Source organism: Aedes aegypti, chromosome 2 (genome assembly GCF_002204515.2).
Source record: "Aedes aegypti strain LVP_AGWG chromosome 2, AaegL5.0 Primary Assembly, whole genome shotgun sequence".
NCBI lineage: Eukaryota > Metazoa > Arthropoda > Insecta > Diptera > Culicidae > Aedes > Aedes aegypti.
The window spans coordinates 464,885,392-464,906,260 of NC_035108.1; the positions used below are offsets into that span (position 1 = coordinate 464,885,392).

General features: G+C 36.3%; 1 protein-coding gene across 1 annotated transcript in view; it reads left to right on the forward strand.

Annotated features, from left to right (window-relative positions):
* Positions 1-20,869, forward strand: part of LOC5575669 (UDP-glucuronosyltransferase 2B37) — a 44,789-nt gene that overhangs the window by 17,303 nt on the left and 6,617 nt on the right. Inside the window, exons 2-3 of the mRNA XM_001662078.2 lie at positions 6,836-7,137; positions 16,072-16,864. Coding sequence (XP_001662128.2) covers positions 6,865-7,137; positions 16,072-16,864 — 1,066 coding nt within the window. The 5' untranslated portion in view covers positions 6,836-6,864. The remainder of the gene's footprint in view (positions 1-6,835; positions 7,138-16,071; positions 16,865-20,869) is intronic.

Genomic DNA, 20,869 nt, shown 5'->3' on the forward strand with positions numbered 1-20,869 from the left:
CACAATCTGGAAATGCCTCGAATTCTGTAAATTTGAACATCATTGAATATGTTTACTATAAGAATAGTATATAATTGCCAATTCAATGCATTTGCAACATTTACAAGAACAATTTGAGTTCATCTTAGTTTACAAGATGTCCATCAAAATCTTCTTTCATATATGATGAAAAATACCACATTTTACGATGTTGTTCTGAATGTTCATTCTTCTTAATTATATCGCATGTTTGATACCATGATCGACGGAATCCATGAAAAATTCATGTAAATTGAGACACTGGTACAATAATTGCAAAGATAACATATAACAAATAAAGCTGTCCGAAACTGGGGGACAGGAGGTGCTTAACCAAAATTGTAATTTGTCCGTATTTTGTTCAATTATGGTATAAAATACATTTATACTATCAAATAAGGATTATTTTCGAACATGCTTGCGTGATCCAAAGTATTTTTTCATATTCAAAATAATTACTAAACAGGCTCATTATTGATTTTTTTTAAGATTTTCAATTTTATTTTACTTTTTTAAAAAGGCATGCATATTTCAAGGATGTGTTATTCTACGCAAACATTAGTCTCCATAATAGCTTCCTTTCCTTCTAATATACCATCCTGATTGGACCATGATTTCCCAATTTTTTTACTTTGTCCGGTATTGGGTGCTGTCCGGCACTGGGGGATCTCCCCCTAAACAAAAATTAGCCGCCGGCATTGCCGCTTCATGAGTTTTCCAAGATTTTGTAAAACACTGTTTCTGGACTGGTTTTACTAAAAGTATGGTTGGATTTGAAGATCATGCTAGTAAATGACGTCTATTTACTTTGTTATTGTTAAGCTTCGAAAACTTGATGACAAAATATTCTTTACAATTTTTTTTTGTACGAAACAATAGTAGAAATCGTTTTTTTAGCTGTTTTTAATAAAGTGTCATACAGCGTTCTCCAAGTCAGCGATAGAGTAATAGTGTCTTCGGAAGAAGTGTAAAAAACGCCTTAATGAACAACTTTTAGAAGAAAATGATTTACTAACACGCTACTGTCAGAAAAGAAAACTGATCTAGATCAAATTCGAAGGAGCTAAAATGTCATACAAATTATTCCAAAACACTTTGTCGAAGACACCAAATCTCTAGGAAGCATACCAGAGTACTAGAGGGCGTCGAAAACTGCGATCTGCCCCAGCGATACATCTCCAGTAATTCATCAAAATATTTGTGAAAAAAATTATCCTGTGAACTAAATTAATTAACTCATTACGCTTGATGAAGATGAATAAATTATGGGTGAAATTATGAAAAAAAAAATCCACGTGCTCGGCTTGGATTCGAACCCAGGACTCTTGTTTGCTAGACGAGCGCTTTACTAACTAAGCTACTGAGTCACTTGGTGACTCAATAACTCAGAAGGTTACGAGTTTCGTATTCAAAACCCCACATATCACGCAAACCCTTCTCATAACCCATATCAATCCATCTAATATATACTGATGTTTCTTTTCATTTTGTCGTGGAAGTTAGATAAAAAAAAAATACAATTTTCGCATAAAAACCTACAAAAAGTCACAACTTTTGCAAATTTCAACCGATTTTAATCATTTTTGGAATGAAAGTCTCTTACTTGAATAGCATTTGAATGACCATGACATTTATAGAATTTGTTTTGAATTGAACTCTAAATCATTAAAAGAAACTTTTACCCCACCTTACTTTAACTCATTGAATATGGAGAATTATATCCACATCTGAATGAGCCGTTTAAAAAAATATATATGTTTGTGCTGATTTGTATAGAAAGTAATATAAGAATTCCTCATCAAATTACATCAAAGCATTGCAGGTTTTATGCGCACTAAGAATAAAATAAAATTTTCTCCAAGAATTCTTTTAAAAGTTTTCCCAAAGGCACAATCATGACATAGTAGTCGGGCTCAGAATGAATTCTAGTACTACATTTGTCCCATGTTACTACAAAAGGTAACCAAGTTCGATAGATCTAAGCTTACCAGATGGTATTCTTCAGAACATGTCCTCCTTTCGACAACACGTCCTTCCGTCCTCCTTTGGACTGAAAATGTCTTCCTTTATCAATTCGAGCCAAATTTCGGTTTTCATATATATTCATCCAACTTTACGTCTCTCACATAATTTTGGTTTAGGACAAATTGTGGTGGAAATGTATAACTTTAAATTATTGGGCAAATTGCACCACGTTTTATTGTTTCTAAACGTGTAAAAAGCTATCGAAATACTGTTTGAAGCGCTATTTTCCGTACGAAATCAAATTGCGGTGGAATTCTATTTCGTTCGTTTAATACAATCTAAAACGTGTAACGAACATAAGAAATTTCGTGATTGAGGACCGTTCATAAGCCTCGTGGTTTTAGGTAAAAAGGTCACAATCTATGTAATTTCCATAATTTTATACGAAGAAACCTACAAATTTCATCATAAACACTTCTTTGGTACAGGCTATGAGTTTTAAGGACATATCCCCATGAGTACCAAAATGGCCTCTAATATGGCACCTTACTTCCCCCTTCGCTTTCCGTTCCCTCCTCCCACACTTCTCACAGTGTTTTGGAGAGCGATCACAAAAAATGATTATTTGAAGTTACTAACCTTATTGTAGAGCGGTGGTTTCTTAACTGAAAGCATTCCATAATATGTTTTTCACAAATCACAAGTTTTTGAATGCAAATACGTAGTTATTGCTGTGATTTGTGTTGTAAAATACCATGCACTTTCGAATCACTTCTTCTTCACGCACCGAGATATTGTTTGCTGGCTTTTCGGTGCCCGTTCTAAAACTAACTTTTAATCGTTTTTTACTCACCGTAGCAATGCAAAAATTTAATGCGATACTTGAAACACTCTGATTTTCCACAGACAATACTTCTAGGAGCAATAAATTACGTATATTCGTCAATTTGTGCTCGAAAACAGCACCGGAACGCGAATTCACTGAACCAACATTGTTTATGAGTCGAATGCGCCGCTCTCACTGATTGGAAGTGATGTCAGTTTTTATGTTTGGAATTAAAATTGTTTGGATATTCATATACTTGCTACAACCACGTATTTTACAATTTCACAATACTCAAAAGGTTACAATGTCACAAGTGTTGTAAAACATCTTTATGCGTGAGAAAAAACAATGTACGACGCAATTTAATAGCAAAATTGAATATAAGATATTATACATTATACATATATAAGATATTCATACACTTGCTACAACCACGTATTTTACAATTTCACAATACTCAAAAGGTTACAATGTCACAAGTGTTGTAAAACATCTTTATGCGTGAGAAAAAACAATGTACGACGCAATTTAATAGCAAAATTGAATATAAGATATTATACATTATACATATATAAGATATTCATACACTTGCTACAACCACGTATTTTACAATTTCACAATACTCAAAAGGTTACAATGTCACAAGTGTTGTAAAACATCTTTATGCGTGAGAAAAAACAATGTACGACGCAATTTAATAGCAAAATTGAATATAAGATATTATACAGTTCAATTGACTGTAGAATTCAAATGCATACTGATGGCAACTTTCTCCGTCCGTGAGAAGCGGGAAAAGAGAGGAGAGAACTGCCAAAAAAAAAGTAAACAATACGCGCATGGTGTGAAAAATGCTTATAATTTTGGTCAAAAAACATGTTTTCACCAGCAAATAAAATAAATTGTGATTTTGAGCTTTTATGAAGTTGTTGATGAATTCATATCGACAATAATACCTTTGTATGAAACGTGTGCAAGTAACACTACCTACATAATTTTGTTGGTGGAGGTATACATGAAACATGATTATTTATTTTTGGCCGACGCACATAACATTGTGCTCCGCCTTGTTGGGTGGCTCGAGAGGGTGATTTAGCGGGTGGCTCGAGTGGGTGGCAACATTATGTTTACGTGCTGAATGAACCTTCACCTTAAATATTTAAAGCATGTTGCGTGCATAAAGATGTACTTCAACACAAGTTTGCGAATATTTTGATGTTTGTTTTCCTAGTAAATGTAAGAACTTTGGTCGAATCAAATTATTGTTGATTTTTGAAAAAGTATTTCAATTTGAAACTTTCTGATTTTTAATAAATAATAAAATTTATTTTGTAATAATATGAAAAAAAGGATTCATGAAAATTTCGCTAGGAATAATTTCAATAGAAAAGTATTAGTTCTCAAGCCGTTTTTGTAAAAAATACAAATAAGGGTACCAAAAGCAAAGGGGTGCCAGTGAGGTTTAGTTCAATTTCCTAGCTTTCTAGAGGTACATTGTCCGTTCGATTTTGGCACGGTTCGATTTAGGCAATATGAAAATGATTGTCATGTTGACAAAATCGTACGGGCACTGTATATAATAACAAATCTTATAGCTGTTTTGTGGAATACCTATAAGTAAATGAAAAAAAAACGAATTTAGTACTATACCATTTAGTACCACCTAGTACACGACACTGAAGATGGCCTTACAGTTGAGGTCGAAATACGCGTATCTGTCAAAGGATATAAACTCTAGTGGAATTAAATGGTATAGTACTAAATTCGTTTATTTTTCATTTACTGTATATAAGGTTTCGTCCATTTGAAAATTAGCTAATTTTCTGGCCCCCAGACTAATTGCGTGGAGTTCAGAATTACGAAAAAAAAATTAAGACCACTTTAGATATCTCTCTCTTAGTTTATACTAAAGAATCTATTGGTACATTATGAATCATTACATATTGTTTTCTTTTTAGTTACAATACATAATTTTGAAGATAAACTGGTTGTCGATTTCGTACTGAACATAAATTGTGGATAATTGGTTCTGGTTTATCTTAATCGCCCTGTTGCTATCAACGGTAATCCTCGGTTTAGTACAAGATTTTTTCTGAAACCGGAGACTGTACTGTGTTGTTCATCGGAGGATCAGAAGGTTCCAGGCTATGGAATGGCCTGTGGGAAATGAAGGTCTTGTAGGAAATTTTGGCTTGCAGTCTTCATCCTTAACTAAACAGTCTTTGTCTACTGTTTTAATCAAGGATTGAAGGCTGCAATCCAAAAATTCCTACAATATTCGAGTTGAAGTCGATCCTTAACTGAAATAAGGAACTTTACATGATTAACATGTCACTCTAGTTCAACCTAGTATTTAGTATTCAGTCTTTGGTTCATGTCCTGTATCAAGGTTCCTTAACGTAAGGTGGATTCCTTTTTTTCTTCACCACGATGTGAGGCTGAGAGGATTGAAAGTCGGAGTGAGCTTATTCTGTTTAACCACATTTTCAATCATTTCCAGCAAGTTATAACATGAATTACTGCAAGGATTACAATACGATTTATCTGAGAGACTACTCCAGCAATCACCCTTACAATTTAAATAACAAATACTCCGAATACTTCCTAACATGAAAGTAAAATTTCTCTATGGATGTCGTCATCAATCCATCAGAGATAAATCTAGGAATTCCAAGGATTTGTTTAAAAATGTCTCTAAAATGCTAACCATTATTTTTTTTAAGGAAATCCATTTGTTTTTCTTTTAACGTACCTTCCAAGATTCCAATCGAATAAAAAAATCATTCAAAGATACTTACATGATTTTCTCCAAGAGTTCCAATGTTTCTTCTGGAACTTGATTTAGAACTACTTCGAGGATTACTTCAGAAACGTTTCCAGGAATTTCTCAAGGAATCCAAACAAGGGTTCTAACTAGAATGGGTCTTATTAAAGAAAATAATCCAGTAGGATATTTTGAGAAAAACCTTCCGGAAATTACTGGAGGTTTCCTATAGGAGCTGTTTCGAATATTCGTTAAAATGTTGCTGGAACTCTTGTGGTAATTTCCGTTTCTAGATGATCTACCGAAAACACAACAGTAATTATACAATGATTAGTATAATTAAAAATAATAGCATCAATCACTTAACCAGAAGATAACGCTATGAATGAAGAAGCCTTTAATTTTTTTTTCCTTTTTATAACTTATAGCTTTAATGCAATGTTTGAACGCAGATAGTTCCCGTCAATTTAGACGAAACGTGCCTAAGCTTGATGCCTTACTTTATGACGGTATCATAAAATAAAAGTCATCCACCTAGTCTCATCGATTAGCAGCACGTGAAGTTAACGTCAACAAAACTCATCATGAATGCACAAATCCGGTGAATTTCTGAGAAATAAATCATTTCCATCCCGACTGCGACAGTTACCTACAGTTTTAAATTGCAATGACTTCGCAACAATTTATGTCGTGTCTAGAGTGTGTTTTCCGCACTGTTTTACGACTCTCTCTTGAGTCATCGCGCCACCATTAAGTGTTTTCTAATTTGTCTGTGCGACAGCAGAGATTATCTATCAAACCATACGGGTACTGATCTTACCCAATTCGAGTTTATATGGCCTATTCGTTTATTTATGGTACGAGCTTGATTCGACTGGCGATCTCCCATGGAAGAGTTAGAATGTATAAAACCAAAAAAAACTTCATGAAGGCATAACAGCATGAACAAGGGAGACGCGAAGACCTTGAGTTAGACTTATGCGCCAAATAGCTTCCATCGGCTGTAACAGCTTCCATTCAGAGAGGAACACGAGACGGCTTTTGAATAACAATCAGCTGACGGGTTCCAATCCATCCAATTGCGCTCAGCTGGTTGAGATTTTGATCGTAGGTACCTTCTTTCATGTAGCGTTCTGGCTTGTGCTCTCCTGCTGAAGACTCATGTAGACCTCTCGAGAACGGTGTCGTATTTTGTCGAAACAAGTTCCATTCAGAAAAAAAAATCCGATGAAATTTAAAACCCCATTTCATTATGCATGCAACAGGTTGGATGAGGTGAGACGTCGTCGCCAAGATGAAACCGTTGCTCAACCGAAACTGCTGGGCTGTGATATTGGGGCTGTTTGGCCTGGTGTGCGATCAGGCCTGGTCGTACAGAATTCTGGGACTATTCCCACATCCGGGCGCCAGCCATTTCCACTTCTTCGAACCGGTTCTGAAGGGGTTGGCCGCGGCTGGACACGAGGTGACTGTCGTTAGCCACTTCCCGAAAGACAACCCACCGCCGAACTATGTGGACATACCGCTGGAAGGAATGAAGTTGCTGTCGGACTCGGTTAGCTTTGAGGTGAGTATTGGGAAGTGTAATTTGATAGTTTGCAATAATTGGGAAATTTGATCCAATGGTCGTACAAATCAAGGAAATGAATTTCAATCGCTAGTTTTGTTATCGAGACCATGCTAACAAAGAAGCAGACAGCGTTCATTTTGCAAATTTGATCAATTACTGATGATTAGCAATATATTTTTAGCTGTTTAGATTTATGGTCGTGAACATTTGAGATGTGGTTTCGATTCATCTTTTACTTAACCTAAAACTACTTTGTACTGTGTACTGAGTACGGTGAGTCTGGTGAAAGTACGCTGATTTCACACAGCTCTAGCGTGGTAATGCTGGCTGTAGATCTCTTAGATGCGATTCCCTTCGAGTTAAACCAGTTTCGTTTTAAAATTCTTCGATTCCCAATAACTGTTTTTGATTTTGTGGAATCTTGTTGGGTATCCTGTGATAACCCTTCTCAAAATTTTAATGGATCTTGCTGAAGAAACTGTGCAACTTTTATCCGAACGTCGTTTTCCCGAACTCCAGCTTCCCCAATGCCCAGTTTCCCTGAAACTCCAGTTCCTCGAAAATATTTAGCTACCGTAATCCGGGGTATCATTGATCAGCGGGGTAACATTGATCGGAATGACTCATCTCGTAATAAGTTGGTATCAAAATTTATTGATGAAACATTTCCAAAGCATGAATGTTGCTTCTCTTTCTTATATTTATAAGCTATTAAAAATTAAAGTTTTTGCAAAAATTGCGTTAACTTTATGCGTATATTTGTCAAATTTGCGAAACAATGATTTCAATGGTTAAGGATGACACTACCGAAGATTCATGTCTCACATAAATTCTGCATGCGATATGAACAAGGAGAATGTGGTTCTCACTATAAATGGCATCACCAAAAGCGATTCCGTTGTCCAAACTTTTATAAGTATGTTCAATTAGGCAACATTAACGAATTACTGTTAAGAATGTAGAATTCCCTAAGGAAATTGCCTACCTTTAGGCGTATTCCGCTGTTCGAGGTGTTTTTAATTTTGAAATAACTCAAAAAGTAAATGAGATGTAAGCGTTTGGACGTCAAATTAGGCTTCAGGGGCCATGATTTAAGTAAGTAACGACATTTTCAATATTACCGAACGTTGTTTACATGGATGATCAATGTTACCCCATTTCAGCTAAATGAAAAAATCGCATAAAACATTTTTGTAAATATGTTTAAATCTCTCAAAAAACAAAATACAGTATATAGTCACGAGCTACTTGTTTTATAATATAAAACTCACAGCATTTGCATTTTTGAAAGAAATATTTAAAAAATACTCTAAAAACTGATCAATGTTACCCCGGATTACGGTACGTCATAACTTTATACTTTGAGGGAAAACAAAAACTGATTGCTTCTTTCTCAGCTTAGTGTTCTTCTGAACACTTCCACAGTTATTACCTGAAAGCTTTCTTTGTCAATTGATTATTTTTGTATTTGTATATCTTGTGGCAATCACGAACTCAGCTTGGCTTTCTGAAAAGCTGCGCGTTTACCGCTACGTCTATGTGGCTCCCTAGAAACTGATTGCACCCTTCTTAATACTAGGGATCCTTTTGTAAGAAAGATTAACGGAAGTTAAATGGAATGATTTGGCAACAGCCAGACAGTGCTGAGCTTGCTTAGCGTCGTAGTTAATGTTGTAACACGGACATGATTTCCTCATTGATAATAAATGTATTTTGTTTCGTTATAGAACTTTGACCTACATTTTAAAACTCAATAAACAACAGAAAAAAACGAAAACCTAATATCGCGTTAACAAAAATGTAAAAAGGCGATAACAAAAATGTAAAAGGCGAAAAAACTTTTACCGAAATAATTTCAATTGAATTACAAATCGGATGAATTTCTTGTAATACAGTGAAACCTCCATGAGTCGATATTGAAGGGACCATCGACTCATGGAAATATCGGATCATGGAACAGCAATCCTTTGGAAAGCTGTTTCTAGGGACCATCATAGTAACCATGGAATTGTGTTTTTAGTATGGTTCCATGAGTCGATATCGAGTCATGGAACATCGACTCATGGAGGTATCACTGTAATGCAAAGATAAAATCGACGAAGAGAAATCGATCACTGCAGATACGTCTGTATGATACTCAACGCGAGAAATGATTGCTACTTTCTACTATTAAAATACATTGAAAGCTTCTGTGGGTGTTATTAGTTTTTACACTCATGAGGTCTAGAATGAGAATGAGAATTTTATAAAAAATATATAAATGTTTGATCGGGATTTGAATCCATGTCTAGCGGGTGAGAGTCACGTCCGATACTTCTCGGTCATTTCACCACGCTGAGGGAAGTGAATTCAGTTTGCTACAAGTTTTATTTAACTACTCGAAATTGAATTGTTGGCATTTTCGTCGATCGAATCCGATCACGTTTTGAATGGAATATTATTTTGAGATAGATGTGATCGAATTCATTTACGTTCGATTCTTGATACAAAGTCACAATTTACATCGGCCGAATTTTTTTTTTTTTGTTGTGCGGGAAATCATCCTGAAGTTCCTTCAGCAAAATCTCTAATGATTACTTCAAATATACCTTCCGATATATCTCCAGAAATTTTCTGAGATTTCTTTAAGAATTCCTTCGAAAATTTCTTAAGGAATTTTACTAGAAATTCATCTGAGATAATCTACAGTAATCAATACAGTGATTTCTCCGGAGATTTCACAAGCGTGAATCCTCCAGGTATTCTTCCGAGAAGAGCTTTTGATCACTATGATTATTGAGACCAGCTCCGATTGGGTTCCAAGAATACCTTCAGGAATTCCTTCTGGAATTCCTGCAGGGATGCCTCCAAGGATTATTGGATGGATTTTGCAAGATAATCTCTATAGAATTTTTCCACAGCAATGCCTCCAGTGAATTTTTCATAGATTCCTCATTTTTTTTTACTGGGATTCCTCTAGGAATTTTTTAAGGATTCTTCCAGGATTCCTTCCAGATATTTTTCCAAAAATTCTTCAAGCTATTTATTTTGCTATTTTTTAGAGACTCCTTCAATGATTCATCCAGGAAAAACTCTATAGGGATCCTTGCAGAGATTTCTCCAAGTCTTTCTCCGGAGGTACACTAGAACAATCTCTTCAAGAATCACTCCAGATATTTCATCAAAAAATCCTCCAGGGATTCCTCCAAGGATACAAGTAGGGACATCTTCAGGTAGTCCTGTTCAGGGCTCCATGAATTCCTCAAGGGATTCAATCTGGCAATTCTCCAGGGGTTCCACTAGAAATTCCTCCGATCTTTTTGAGGGATTCCTCCAGGAATTCCTTGAGGAACATCTCCCGGAAAATCGTTACGTGAATGACTCCTAAATTCCTCTAAAAATTCCTTCAAAGATTATCCATGAAATCATTATCCAGGTATTTTATTAGAAAATACCGTTTTGACTCATATTCCAAGCACTTAAGGCCAACAATGACTTCAAATGCATCTGATAGGCATAAATTAGCTGATATTTGTGAAAATTTCAATTTTTCCGCAGAGCCTAACTGTTAGCTGTTGGGTGTGACGATAAAATTGTTGATTTAAACTTGTTTAGCATTGTTTTTACGTAAGAGTGTGAAACAACATTTTGATTCATAAGCCGAACACTGTGTTCATTCTGTCTCATATTCCGAACACCTTGATTCAAATTCCGAACAGCACGAATAAAGCGTATTCAAATGAATAATTTCGCAAATAGGTGTATCTAAGCTAGTTTTACTGGTCTCGAACTAGAAAATCATCACTACTCCCGAGGTATAAAATAGATTGGAAGACATTAAAATTGAATTGCAATTGACTGCCATTTCCTTGAAATTTGATGACATATTTCAGCGAAACATTTCAACCGAATCGCCATACCAAAACGGAGTGTTCGGAATATGAGTCTGTTCGGAATTTGAGACAAAACGGTACTCTAATAATTTCTCCAGGGATTAAGTACAATAAGGAAATATCTACCTAGATTCCTCTAGGAAAATCCCTTTACGGATTCATCCAGATATTTATCCAACGATTTCTCCAGAAAGTTCCCCATGGATTCCTCCAAGGATTATCCAGGGATTTCTCCAGAATGATCTCTGCAGGGATTTTTACAGGGAGTACTCCCACATAATCTTCACAGTGATTCTTCCATGGATTCCTCCAGGAATTTCTCCAGGGATTCCTCCTGAGATGCTTCCAATGAAACCTTCAGCAATTGACCAAGGTAAACCTTCAAAGTTCCTTTCGTCAATTAACTCAGGTATCCTTTCATTGATTCATTCAGCAATTTACCCAGGTACCATAATTCGGGGTGTAATTGATCAGTGGGGAGAAGTTGATCATTCCCGTTCCCGTTCATACTCCATGTATAAACTGTCAAGAGAGCTATGATTCGATTTAAATTATCACAATTTCTGTGATATCGCATTACCTGATAGTTGCTCTTGATGTTTTGAAATTCGTTTGGACATTGAATATAATGGTAATGGTTCCATGGTATAGAAAAAACGGATTTTTAGGAAATGTTTTATGAACTTTTGTAGGATTTTTCTCCAAACATTCGAATACTGCCAAGGCTATATAGACACCATTTAAATAAACTGTGTCATACATTCCAGATATGTGCTGATAATCCAGTTTTAAAATTGCATTGTAAATAAAAATTCTTTTTCAGAGGAATAACATGTTTTTTGTCAGTGAGATGCTTATTTAAAGAAAAAATGCATAACTTTAGGCGTTTAATGTGGTGTATTCTGTAGTTCACAACATTCAACTCTAAAATTGATTGATTTATTAACAGGTTGTAAGATTTTTGAGACTTAATTCGGATTCAGTGACCCCGAATTGAGTGAACTGCATATCGCTTTATTTTAGGAAACTTATTGCAGTAATTGATTAACTTCACCCCGGAATCAAAAACTCCGTTTTTTGATTTCTAAAAAATATTTTTGTAATTGTGATAACATTTCCCCAAAATTACGTTTGTATAATTCGATAAACATTCAACCAATACAGGTTTTGAAATTATTTGGATGGTAATACATGCATCCTACAAGGAATTATTGAACAGATTTGCTCAAAAGTGATCAACTTCACCCCAATTAACTTTCAGAGATTTCTACTGGAAACTCTCCAGAGACTCTTCCAGGGATTCTTCCAGGAAAATTTCTCCAATGATTCCTCCAGAGCCTCCAGATTCCTTTCAGGAATTTCTCCAAGAATTACTCTTCGGGATTTCTTCGGGTATTCATCCAGAGATTCCTGCAAGAATTTTTTAGAAGAATTTCCCTCCTCCTCTGGGATTCTGCCAGATATTCTAAAGATTCCTCCATGTGATACTATATAGATTTTGTCATATTTTTCTAGAGGGGACCAATTTTTTTTCTAGAGGGGATTTAGAGATTTTCCTGGGATCTCTAGAGACTATTCTAGGATTTCTTCATAAAATTTTGATATAAGTTTCTCCAGTATGGCTCAAAGAATTTCTCCAGCGATTCCTCCAGATATTCAGGCAAGGGCTTTTCAAAAACTTCTTCGGTAAAGAAGTTTCTCTAGCATTTCCTGGAGAAAATTCTTGAAGGAATCTCTGGAGACACTCTTAAGGTAATTTCTAAATAAATCCTTTGAGGAATTCATGAGGGAAGCTCAAGAGGAATTTGTACAGAAACTTTCGGAGGCCAATAACGAAACCTGATTTTTTTTTTCGGGGAACTCCTACCTAGGGAAATTTCTGTGCAAGTATGCTTAGAGGAATTTCTACAGATATTACTGGAGAAATAACAGGAGTAATTCTTTGAGATCCCTGGAGGAATTCCAGGGGCCTTTCTTAGCCTAATGGTTGGAGTCCGCGGCTACCTGGGTTTGATTCACGGTCGGTCCAGGATCTTTCCCAGTGAAAACGTAATGCCAAGAAAAATAAGTAGAAGAAGAAAAAGATTAAGAATTCAAGTCAACGTACAATTGGTACATCGAGCAAAAGCTTTGGATCACTTAAACTTATCTAAAACATGAATATCTTGGTAAAATTTAATGGCAATCGTGAAAGCACCCTTAATTACGTTTAAATAAGCCATAGATTATCTGAATTGCTTAACCCTCTAATACCCAACCCCGCCTTTAGACGGGGTACACTTTGGAATTTTGTGTATATTTTGGTGGCTCGGAAATCAAAATAATTTTATTTTTGGTTCAAACCTTGGCTCATAACAAGCATATAAGAGAAGTTTTTTACGACTTTTGAAACTTTGTTTTTTTTTATTGTATTTTTATATAACCTGAGTGTGACCGATTATCCAGAGACTCGACTTGATTTTCCGGGATTCGGTTATCCGGAATTTTAGACTCGATTATCCGGAGTATGTTTTTCGATATTCTTATTTTTTTGTTTTTATGCATATATTTGAGATAATTTAGTATTTTTTTCTCGCGATTCCGCTGGTGGTTCGGCTGGTCCTACGCCACCCGGATAGCTTCTCATTTTATGGGAAGTTCTTTAGTTCAAAGCTTTTTTTAGTGGTTTGTGTTACAAGTATTGAAAAGTATTACATGTATTGAAAGTGATAGTGAAAGAAATAGATGATTTAGTGAATTGGCATATGGAAGTAGTTTTGGTGTTGTAATTGTTATTTGGCTGGATTATGGCAGGCGTACGAGATCGGGAAGAAGCAGACAGCACATAATATCTAAGATTCAATCCAGTGAGTTTGTCCCATTACAAAAGAAACCAGATTACTCTTACTTAGCATGCGGAAGCTTGATTAGCTTGATATTTACGTTAGCATAGAGAAGAGAATAAGTTCTCTACTCTTTGCGGCTCATAGAACCGATTTTTTTTATGTGTTTAACGAGTAGTGTGTTCTTTGTTTTAAAGAATTCAGCAGATCCGTTGCCCCGTCGTGTGCTTTCGTTTTTTAAACGTTAATTGCGATTACAAAGTTCGATATTTTTGTTCGGTTCCGGTACCGGTCGGTCGGTTGCTACGAAGCGAGCAGTGCATCGTGGTTGTTTTGTTTTTTTTTTATATTTTTTTTATTTATTTTTTTTTTTCAAGTATTATGAGCGCAGCATAATTTCATGTATTGTTTCAAAAATCCGATGACCCTGTAGGGATCGGTTCTGCTTATTTTTTGTGAGCAGAAACTCAAATATAAATTATCACAATTCAGAAATGGTACATCGGTCAGTACAAAACGAAACATAATAATCAATATAAGTAATAAACAAATGAATTCACTTTTGATTGCCGGCATTCAAAATATTAAATTAAAAACATTGAAACAATAAATGCTCTGGGTCCATCGCTGGCTTTCCTGGCGAATCCTTGACCATATACCGCTCCTAACCTCCAACTCCGTAGCACTTATAAGGGTGTCGCTGAGTCGGTGGCCTCTCATTAAGTAAGTGCTTCCCCTATCCCAAGTTACGGTAAAGATGGGCGTGGCCGGGAATAGCAATATTCATGATTTTGGTAATATTGTCCAAGACTGGGCCAAGGCTTACTCCCCAGCCTTGTTCCTGAAAGCAGTCTAGATGAGGTTATCAAAGGAAACGTATCCAATCTACGAAGTAAACACGCAAAAAAATAGTGCGGTAAAAACTACCATTTTAGGGGGTTAACTTAAGCGCTCGCACCGGCAATTTTCAGCAGTCCAGAAATGCGCTTGATTTTACCATGTCTGTTGTCGAAACCAGATTGTTGTAAATTATTTCTGTCAAATGTACCCAGTAATGTGGTGGGATGTGCCGTAAACATAGTAAATTGGTCTGAAATTCCATGGTAGTTTCAAGAATGGGCGTAGTCAGCTAAAATAGTATTTTTTACCACCGAATTGTTTCCCGTGTACCGTAACTACGCTAACGCTAACGCTATATATTTGAGATAATTTAGTATTGCAATATACAATATGGAAGGTTAAGCAGTTTTGGACTTGGTAAGAAAAGGGGGGTTGAAAAAATGTTTTTTTGCGTATGCTGGTCAATTTTGTTTCTTCTCAAGACCCCTAATGTTCCTAGAAATAATTTCTGGCTACGCCACTGCATCATATAAATTAAGCAATAAAAAAAAGGTAATATTTAAGTTCTTTTATCGCAGATTTTCTTTTTCCTTTTAGTGATTCGATTATCCGGAGGATTTGATTATCCGGAGTGAAAAAAAAATCTATACTCCGGATAATCGAGTCCGACCTGTACATACTTCACATTCATTCTGATGAATATTTTGTTTTCGAAAATTAAGGTTTTTTTAAAGAAAAAAAAAATGTAAATATATTGCTGGTCTCTGAGAAAAGTGGAACATTTCCTAGACGCATAGTATAGCAAATAAATATTCTAATCAATGTTAAAATGCTACATGAATATTTTACTCAAGATTCTCAATTTTTTTTCTTTAATTAGCTAATTTTTTCCAAATTACACTGTTCTTCCACAAAATCGAGCACTCTGCATCAACCAACATGTGTGTAATTTTGACTCGTCCCAAAAAATCGATGATGTGCTATTTTCTGCTTAATTTTCTCGAAACTTTCTTTATGCAGAAAAGAAGAAGAACTATCCCAGGAGCAGGTTTTCAGCATCCGTTTAAATTTTATACCAGATGTGTTAGTCCAGAAGAGCTCGTTTTTGTGGGAATTGAACTCAATTCTGTGTAATTTTGTTGAACCGTGCAAAAATAAACTAAACTAAAATATAAACGAAATCAGATAAAAATTACGGGAAATATTATTAGATAGTAACTTTAAGATGCACACAATTTTATTTACATTGAAAGGGGTCAACCTGGAAATGACATTTTTATTTACAAGTTGAACTAGAAATGCTATATATACGGCAAGATTTAACATAATTCTTAAATTGATCAATCAATTTTAATTATACACATGCTAACCATCTCCTCATTCATAACTGTCTCCAGCTGTTCGAGTACCGACCCGCCTTTTCTCACTTCATGGAGTTTTTCATGCTGTACGACTGGGGCAAGCAAGCCTGTGATAATGCACTCAATTCGGCTGCCATCAAACAGGTGCTGGAATCCAAAGTCCAGTATGACCTGATATTGGTGGAACAATTCAACAATGATTGTATGCTCGGTGTGGCGCACCTGTTAAACGCTCCCTTCATTGGCCTCAGTAGCTGTCCGCTGATGCCATGGCATTACGACCGAGTTGGCAATCCCATTAACCCATCGTACATCCCAGCACTGTTCATGGGCTATTCGGAGAAGATGAGTTTCTCGCAGCGAACGGCTAACTTCATCACCGCGCAAACTTTCAAGGCCATGTACAGCTGGTTCAACGATAATGCCGCTAATGCCATGATCAAACAGCGATTCGGAGATGGAATGCCCGACATCAAGGACCTCCAGAAGCGGACCAGCATGATGTTCGTCAATCAGCATTACTCGCTAAGTGGGCCAAAACCGTTGACTCCGGCTGTGATCGAAATCGGAGGTGCTCACATTCAGGAGTTCAAGGAACTCGACCCCGAACTGAAGAAACTGCTGGATACGGCCGACCACGGTGTAATCTACATCAGCTGGGGCTCGATGATCCGAGCTGAAACCCTGCCGGAGGACAAGCGGAATGCGATTCTGAGCGCTCTGGGCTCGTTCAAGCAACGGGTCATCTGGAAGTGGGAAAACGAAACCCTACCGAATCAGCCCTCGAACGTGTATATTAGGAAGTGGCTACCACAGAAGGAAATCCTATGTAAGTATGGAAGCTTCTAAAGATTTATTCCTCTAATTAAATTATAGGGTTGTAAATTGCGTTCCGCAATTCCTCATCGTATTAGGCGGTTTTTCGTCACGCCAATCTGTTATGAAACGGCTTACTTTCCTGGCTCCTTCACTGAACTATGCAGTGTCAGAGCAATTATGCAACTGTTTTAAGTTGCGTAATGAATAATTACACAACAATTACACAAAATTTCACTAAAAGACCTAGAGAAGTGTGCGCTAACATAACACTATGGCACAATTTTGTCGCAAGAACCAAAATTCCACTATTATTTAAATTAAGGGTCTGAATTCTTTGATGATTTCAAAAACATCATATCACGTCTAGATTTTGAGATATCGGCTGTTTAAAATGCATTATTTAACTATTTAGGTCAAATTGCATTACAAGCTGGTAGCTTGTATGGCAATGTTAATTCCTAAATTACAACATAACTAAAACTTAATGTGTTAAAGAATACTTATCCTTCTATACCAAACTATATCCTACATGAAAGTTTAAGTTCTGTTCTGGGTGCTTGGTGGATTAGGTTACTCAAACGTTTGATAAATCTTAGTTTAAATTTTATGTGAACAACTTTAGGGGTCATGCACAAATTACGTCACGCTCCAAGGGGGGGGGGAGGTGGTCAAGCCAAGGACTCATACAAATAACGTGACAAAGGGGGGGGGAGGTGGTTTAAAAAGTCTAAATTTAGCGTGACATAATTTGTGTACCATCCCTAGCGGGGACCATAATTTGAAAACCGCTAAATATCTTCTTATTCTTTTTGACATTAACGTCTTCACTGGTATAGGACAGAGCCTGCTTCTCAGTTTAGTGTTCTTATGATCACTTCCACACTTATTAACTGAGAGATTTCTTAGCCAAAGTCGCCATTTTCGCATTCGTATATCTTGTGGCAGGTACGATTATACTCTATGCCCAGGGAAGTCACGGAAATTTCCATAACGAGAACATCCTGGACCAACCGGGAATCGAACCCAGACACCTTCAACATGGCTTTGCTTTGTAGCCGCGGACTCTAATCACTCGGCTAAGGAATATATTATAGTTCTAAACGTAGTTATGGTCACTACGAAGTAATTATCCGAGCATGACTTGCACATATCTCAACGGTCTCAAATCAGCTGTAATATAGTACCAACAAATCTGACCTACATATCCATATCAGCAAAGACACAACAAAACGAAAGACGCTTCCGTTGCAAACAGCATGTACCAAAATCGTATACCTATTTTTCCACTGTCAACGCCATCGGACAGGGAGCAGACATATATTTTTGCTTAATCATCATTGGTCCCAAAATTAGATCACACGGCTACCAAGCGTGGAACCTATTGGTGCAAATGAAACAAAAAGCTAGCCTGCCATATACACTACCGATTAGAAGTTTGCGGTTACAGAGATATGCAATGCAACAAAACTTTTCCCAGCTCAACGCTCTCAATTCTACAAAGCTCCTCTTGAAAAAAAAAAAAACCTTTTTTTTTATTTAATAATAGAATATTTTGTTTGTTTCAACATGTGCTCAAACATCTGATCGGAAATGTGGGTTCTCGATTCCAATGTTGGGTTAGGTCATCATCGATAACGTTCGAGACGTCCATTGAAAGAGAAAAAAATGCAGATAGCCGGGTACCTACCGACCAATGCGGTAGCATTAGTTGAAGAGCTGAGCGCCAGTAGATTATTTTTTTTTCTGCTCCACGATATATACATTTAGACCGAACAACGGACATTGCGCTGTATGGACATGTGGGAGAAGATTTATTGATATATTTTGGGGTAAATTATACCCATGTAGCTAGAGGGTCTATATAGTAGGTATACAGATAGAACACAGAATCTTAAATCTTACTGTTTGGCCTTCAGATCACGTTCGCAGCAATCAATTTGAATTCACGTCACTGGAGTGGTATAATTTTCTTTGTTTCACTTCAGTATTTATTTAGTAATTAATTTCTTTCAATTTAACCGATTAGCATTCTAGAGCTTTATGCATGGATAAATTGGAGCCCACGAAATACTAATTATTTGTTTTAATGAAGTTTGTTACTTAAATTCACCTTCTTCGTCTTTCTTCGTTACCTCCCAACTGGGACAGAGCCTGCTTCTCAGCTTGATGTTTTTATGAGCACTTCCACAATTATTAACTGAGAGCTTTCTTTGTCTATTGATCATTTTTGCATGTGTATATAATATACTCCTATGCCCTGGAAAGTCGAGAAAATTTCCTTTGCGAAAAGATCCTCGACTGGTGGGAATCGAATTCTCGACAGGACTCTCAGCTTGGTCTTGCTAAATAGCTGCGCGTAAAATCTCCATCTTAGTGCTAGGATTATACATAAATAAGGTTCTATTTTCATTCTACGAATATTTGTGCTGAAAATATTGGGAATGTTCCTGTGGTCGGAGTTATCCCAGTGAGTCACTGGATTAGGTCGGGTGAGAAGGGTGGTGTGCTTTTGTGCCTCCAGAAGTAGGCTAATTTCAAGTCACATATATTTTCCGGAATCGACTATAATGTGGTCATTATATCAAGGAATTTTAAGAAAAACGCATCAGCGTAAACCTTTTGAGAAACGGTTGAATTGGATAACCATATGTCCTACATTTGATAACTCCAACAAATGACAATGTTTGGGTCCCCGCAGTGTTTGGATTTCGATCAGAACAAGCCGATCGAACCATATTCGGAGAGTGTAACAGTTCGCGAACCATAACAATTCGTGGCACATCGCAATCGGAGAGCCCTATGAATGTAAACATTCACTCTCACGTTTGATACGTGGCACGAGAGCGTTCAAGAGCAGCAACTCTCACAGGCTGCAACAGTATAGAGCCATTCGAGTGATTTATGTTTTGCATAAAATTGGTAACAACTTTCATATTTTCTGATAATGCAGCCTTTAACAACTTAACTATAATCTATTGGACCATTGAACGCCCCTTTGGTTACACAGAAAATAAAAAATATTCGCCTCTGTTTCTCATTGGCGTAGCTAAGATTTTTTGCTGGAGGGGGCCTAGGGGGGGCCTGGCAAATATTAGTTTTATAGAAGTTATGTCAGTCGCAATAACAAGATTTTCACAAATTTCGTAGCTTTAACAGATTTGTATTGATTTTATTTATTTGTTATTTTGTCTCATTTCGCGGTGTATCAATAATATTTGTAAATTTATATTTTCGCTACGGAAAAGATTCATTCTTTTTGTAATCCAGTGAAAAATTATTGAAGAATTGTTGCAAAAAAACTCACAAGAAATGTCCAACAATTTTTTCTGGTAATCAACCATGTGGTTTGAAGAGATTCCTTTTAGAACTAGTACGGGAATTACTTCATGGCTTATTTTCGTACTTTTCAGTGATTTCTTCAAGAACTCCTTTTCACTGAGTTCGTCCTGGGATTCTCACAGAAAATCATTCCCAAACTTTTTGATCTCACCATAAAATTTCTCGAAAAATCGAATTGTTTAAAAATTCTCAAAGAATTCCACCAGAGAATGCTTTAGAAATTCTTTTGATGATTTCTCCTGGGAGGCCCTGTACGTAATTATCAAATATAAATTGCAATTGTAAGTTTAAAGTATCCTCCAGTTGTTTATAAATAATTTGTTAAGAATGTTCAGAAATTAGCGTTTCTACAAAAATTGGTACTAAAAATTCAAAGAGTCTCGCTAAAAAATGTCTTCAAGATCACCAAGCAAGGATTCATTTCACGAATTCTCCAGAGAGTTCACCAACAGCTGAAGCAAAAAAATCGAAGCAAAATAATTATTCAGACTTTCTGCAAAAAAAAAGATTCTTCCAGGTGTTGCTCTAGGGCTTCCTCGTAATATTCTACAAAAACATCATGAGCAATTAAGAAGAGTTCAATTGGGAAAATGTTATTCATGATTTCTCAAAGAAGTTTTCCGCAGATCTATCTGTATTTTTTCACAAATAATTATTTTTTTAGATTTCTCTAAAG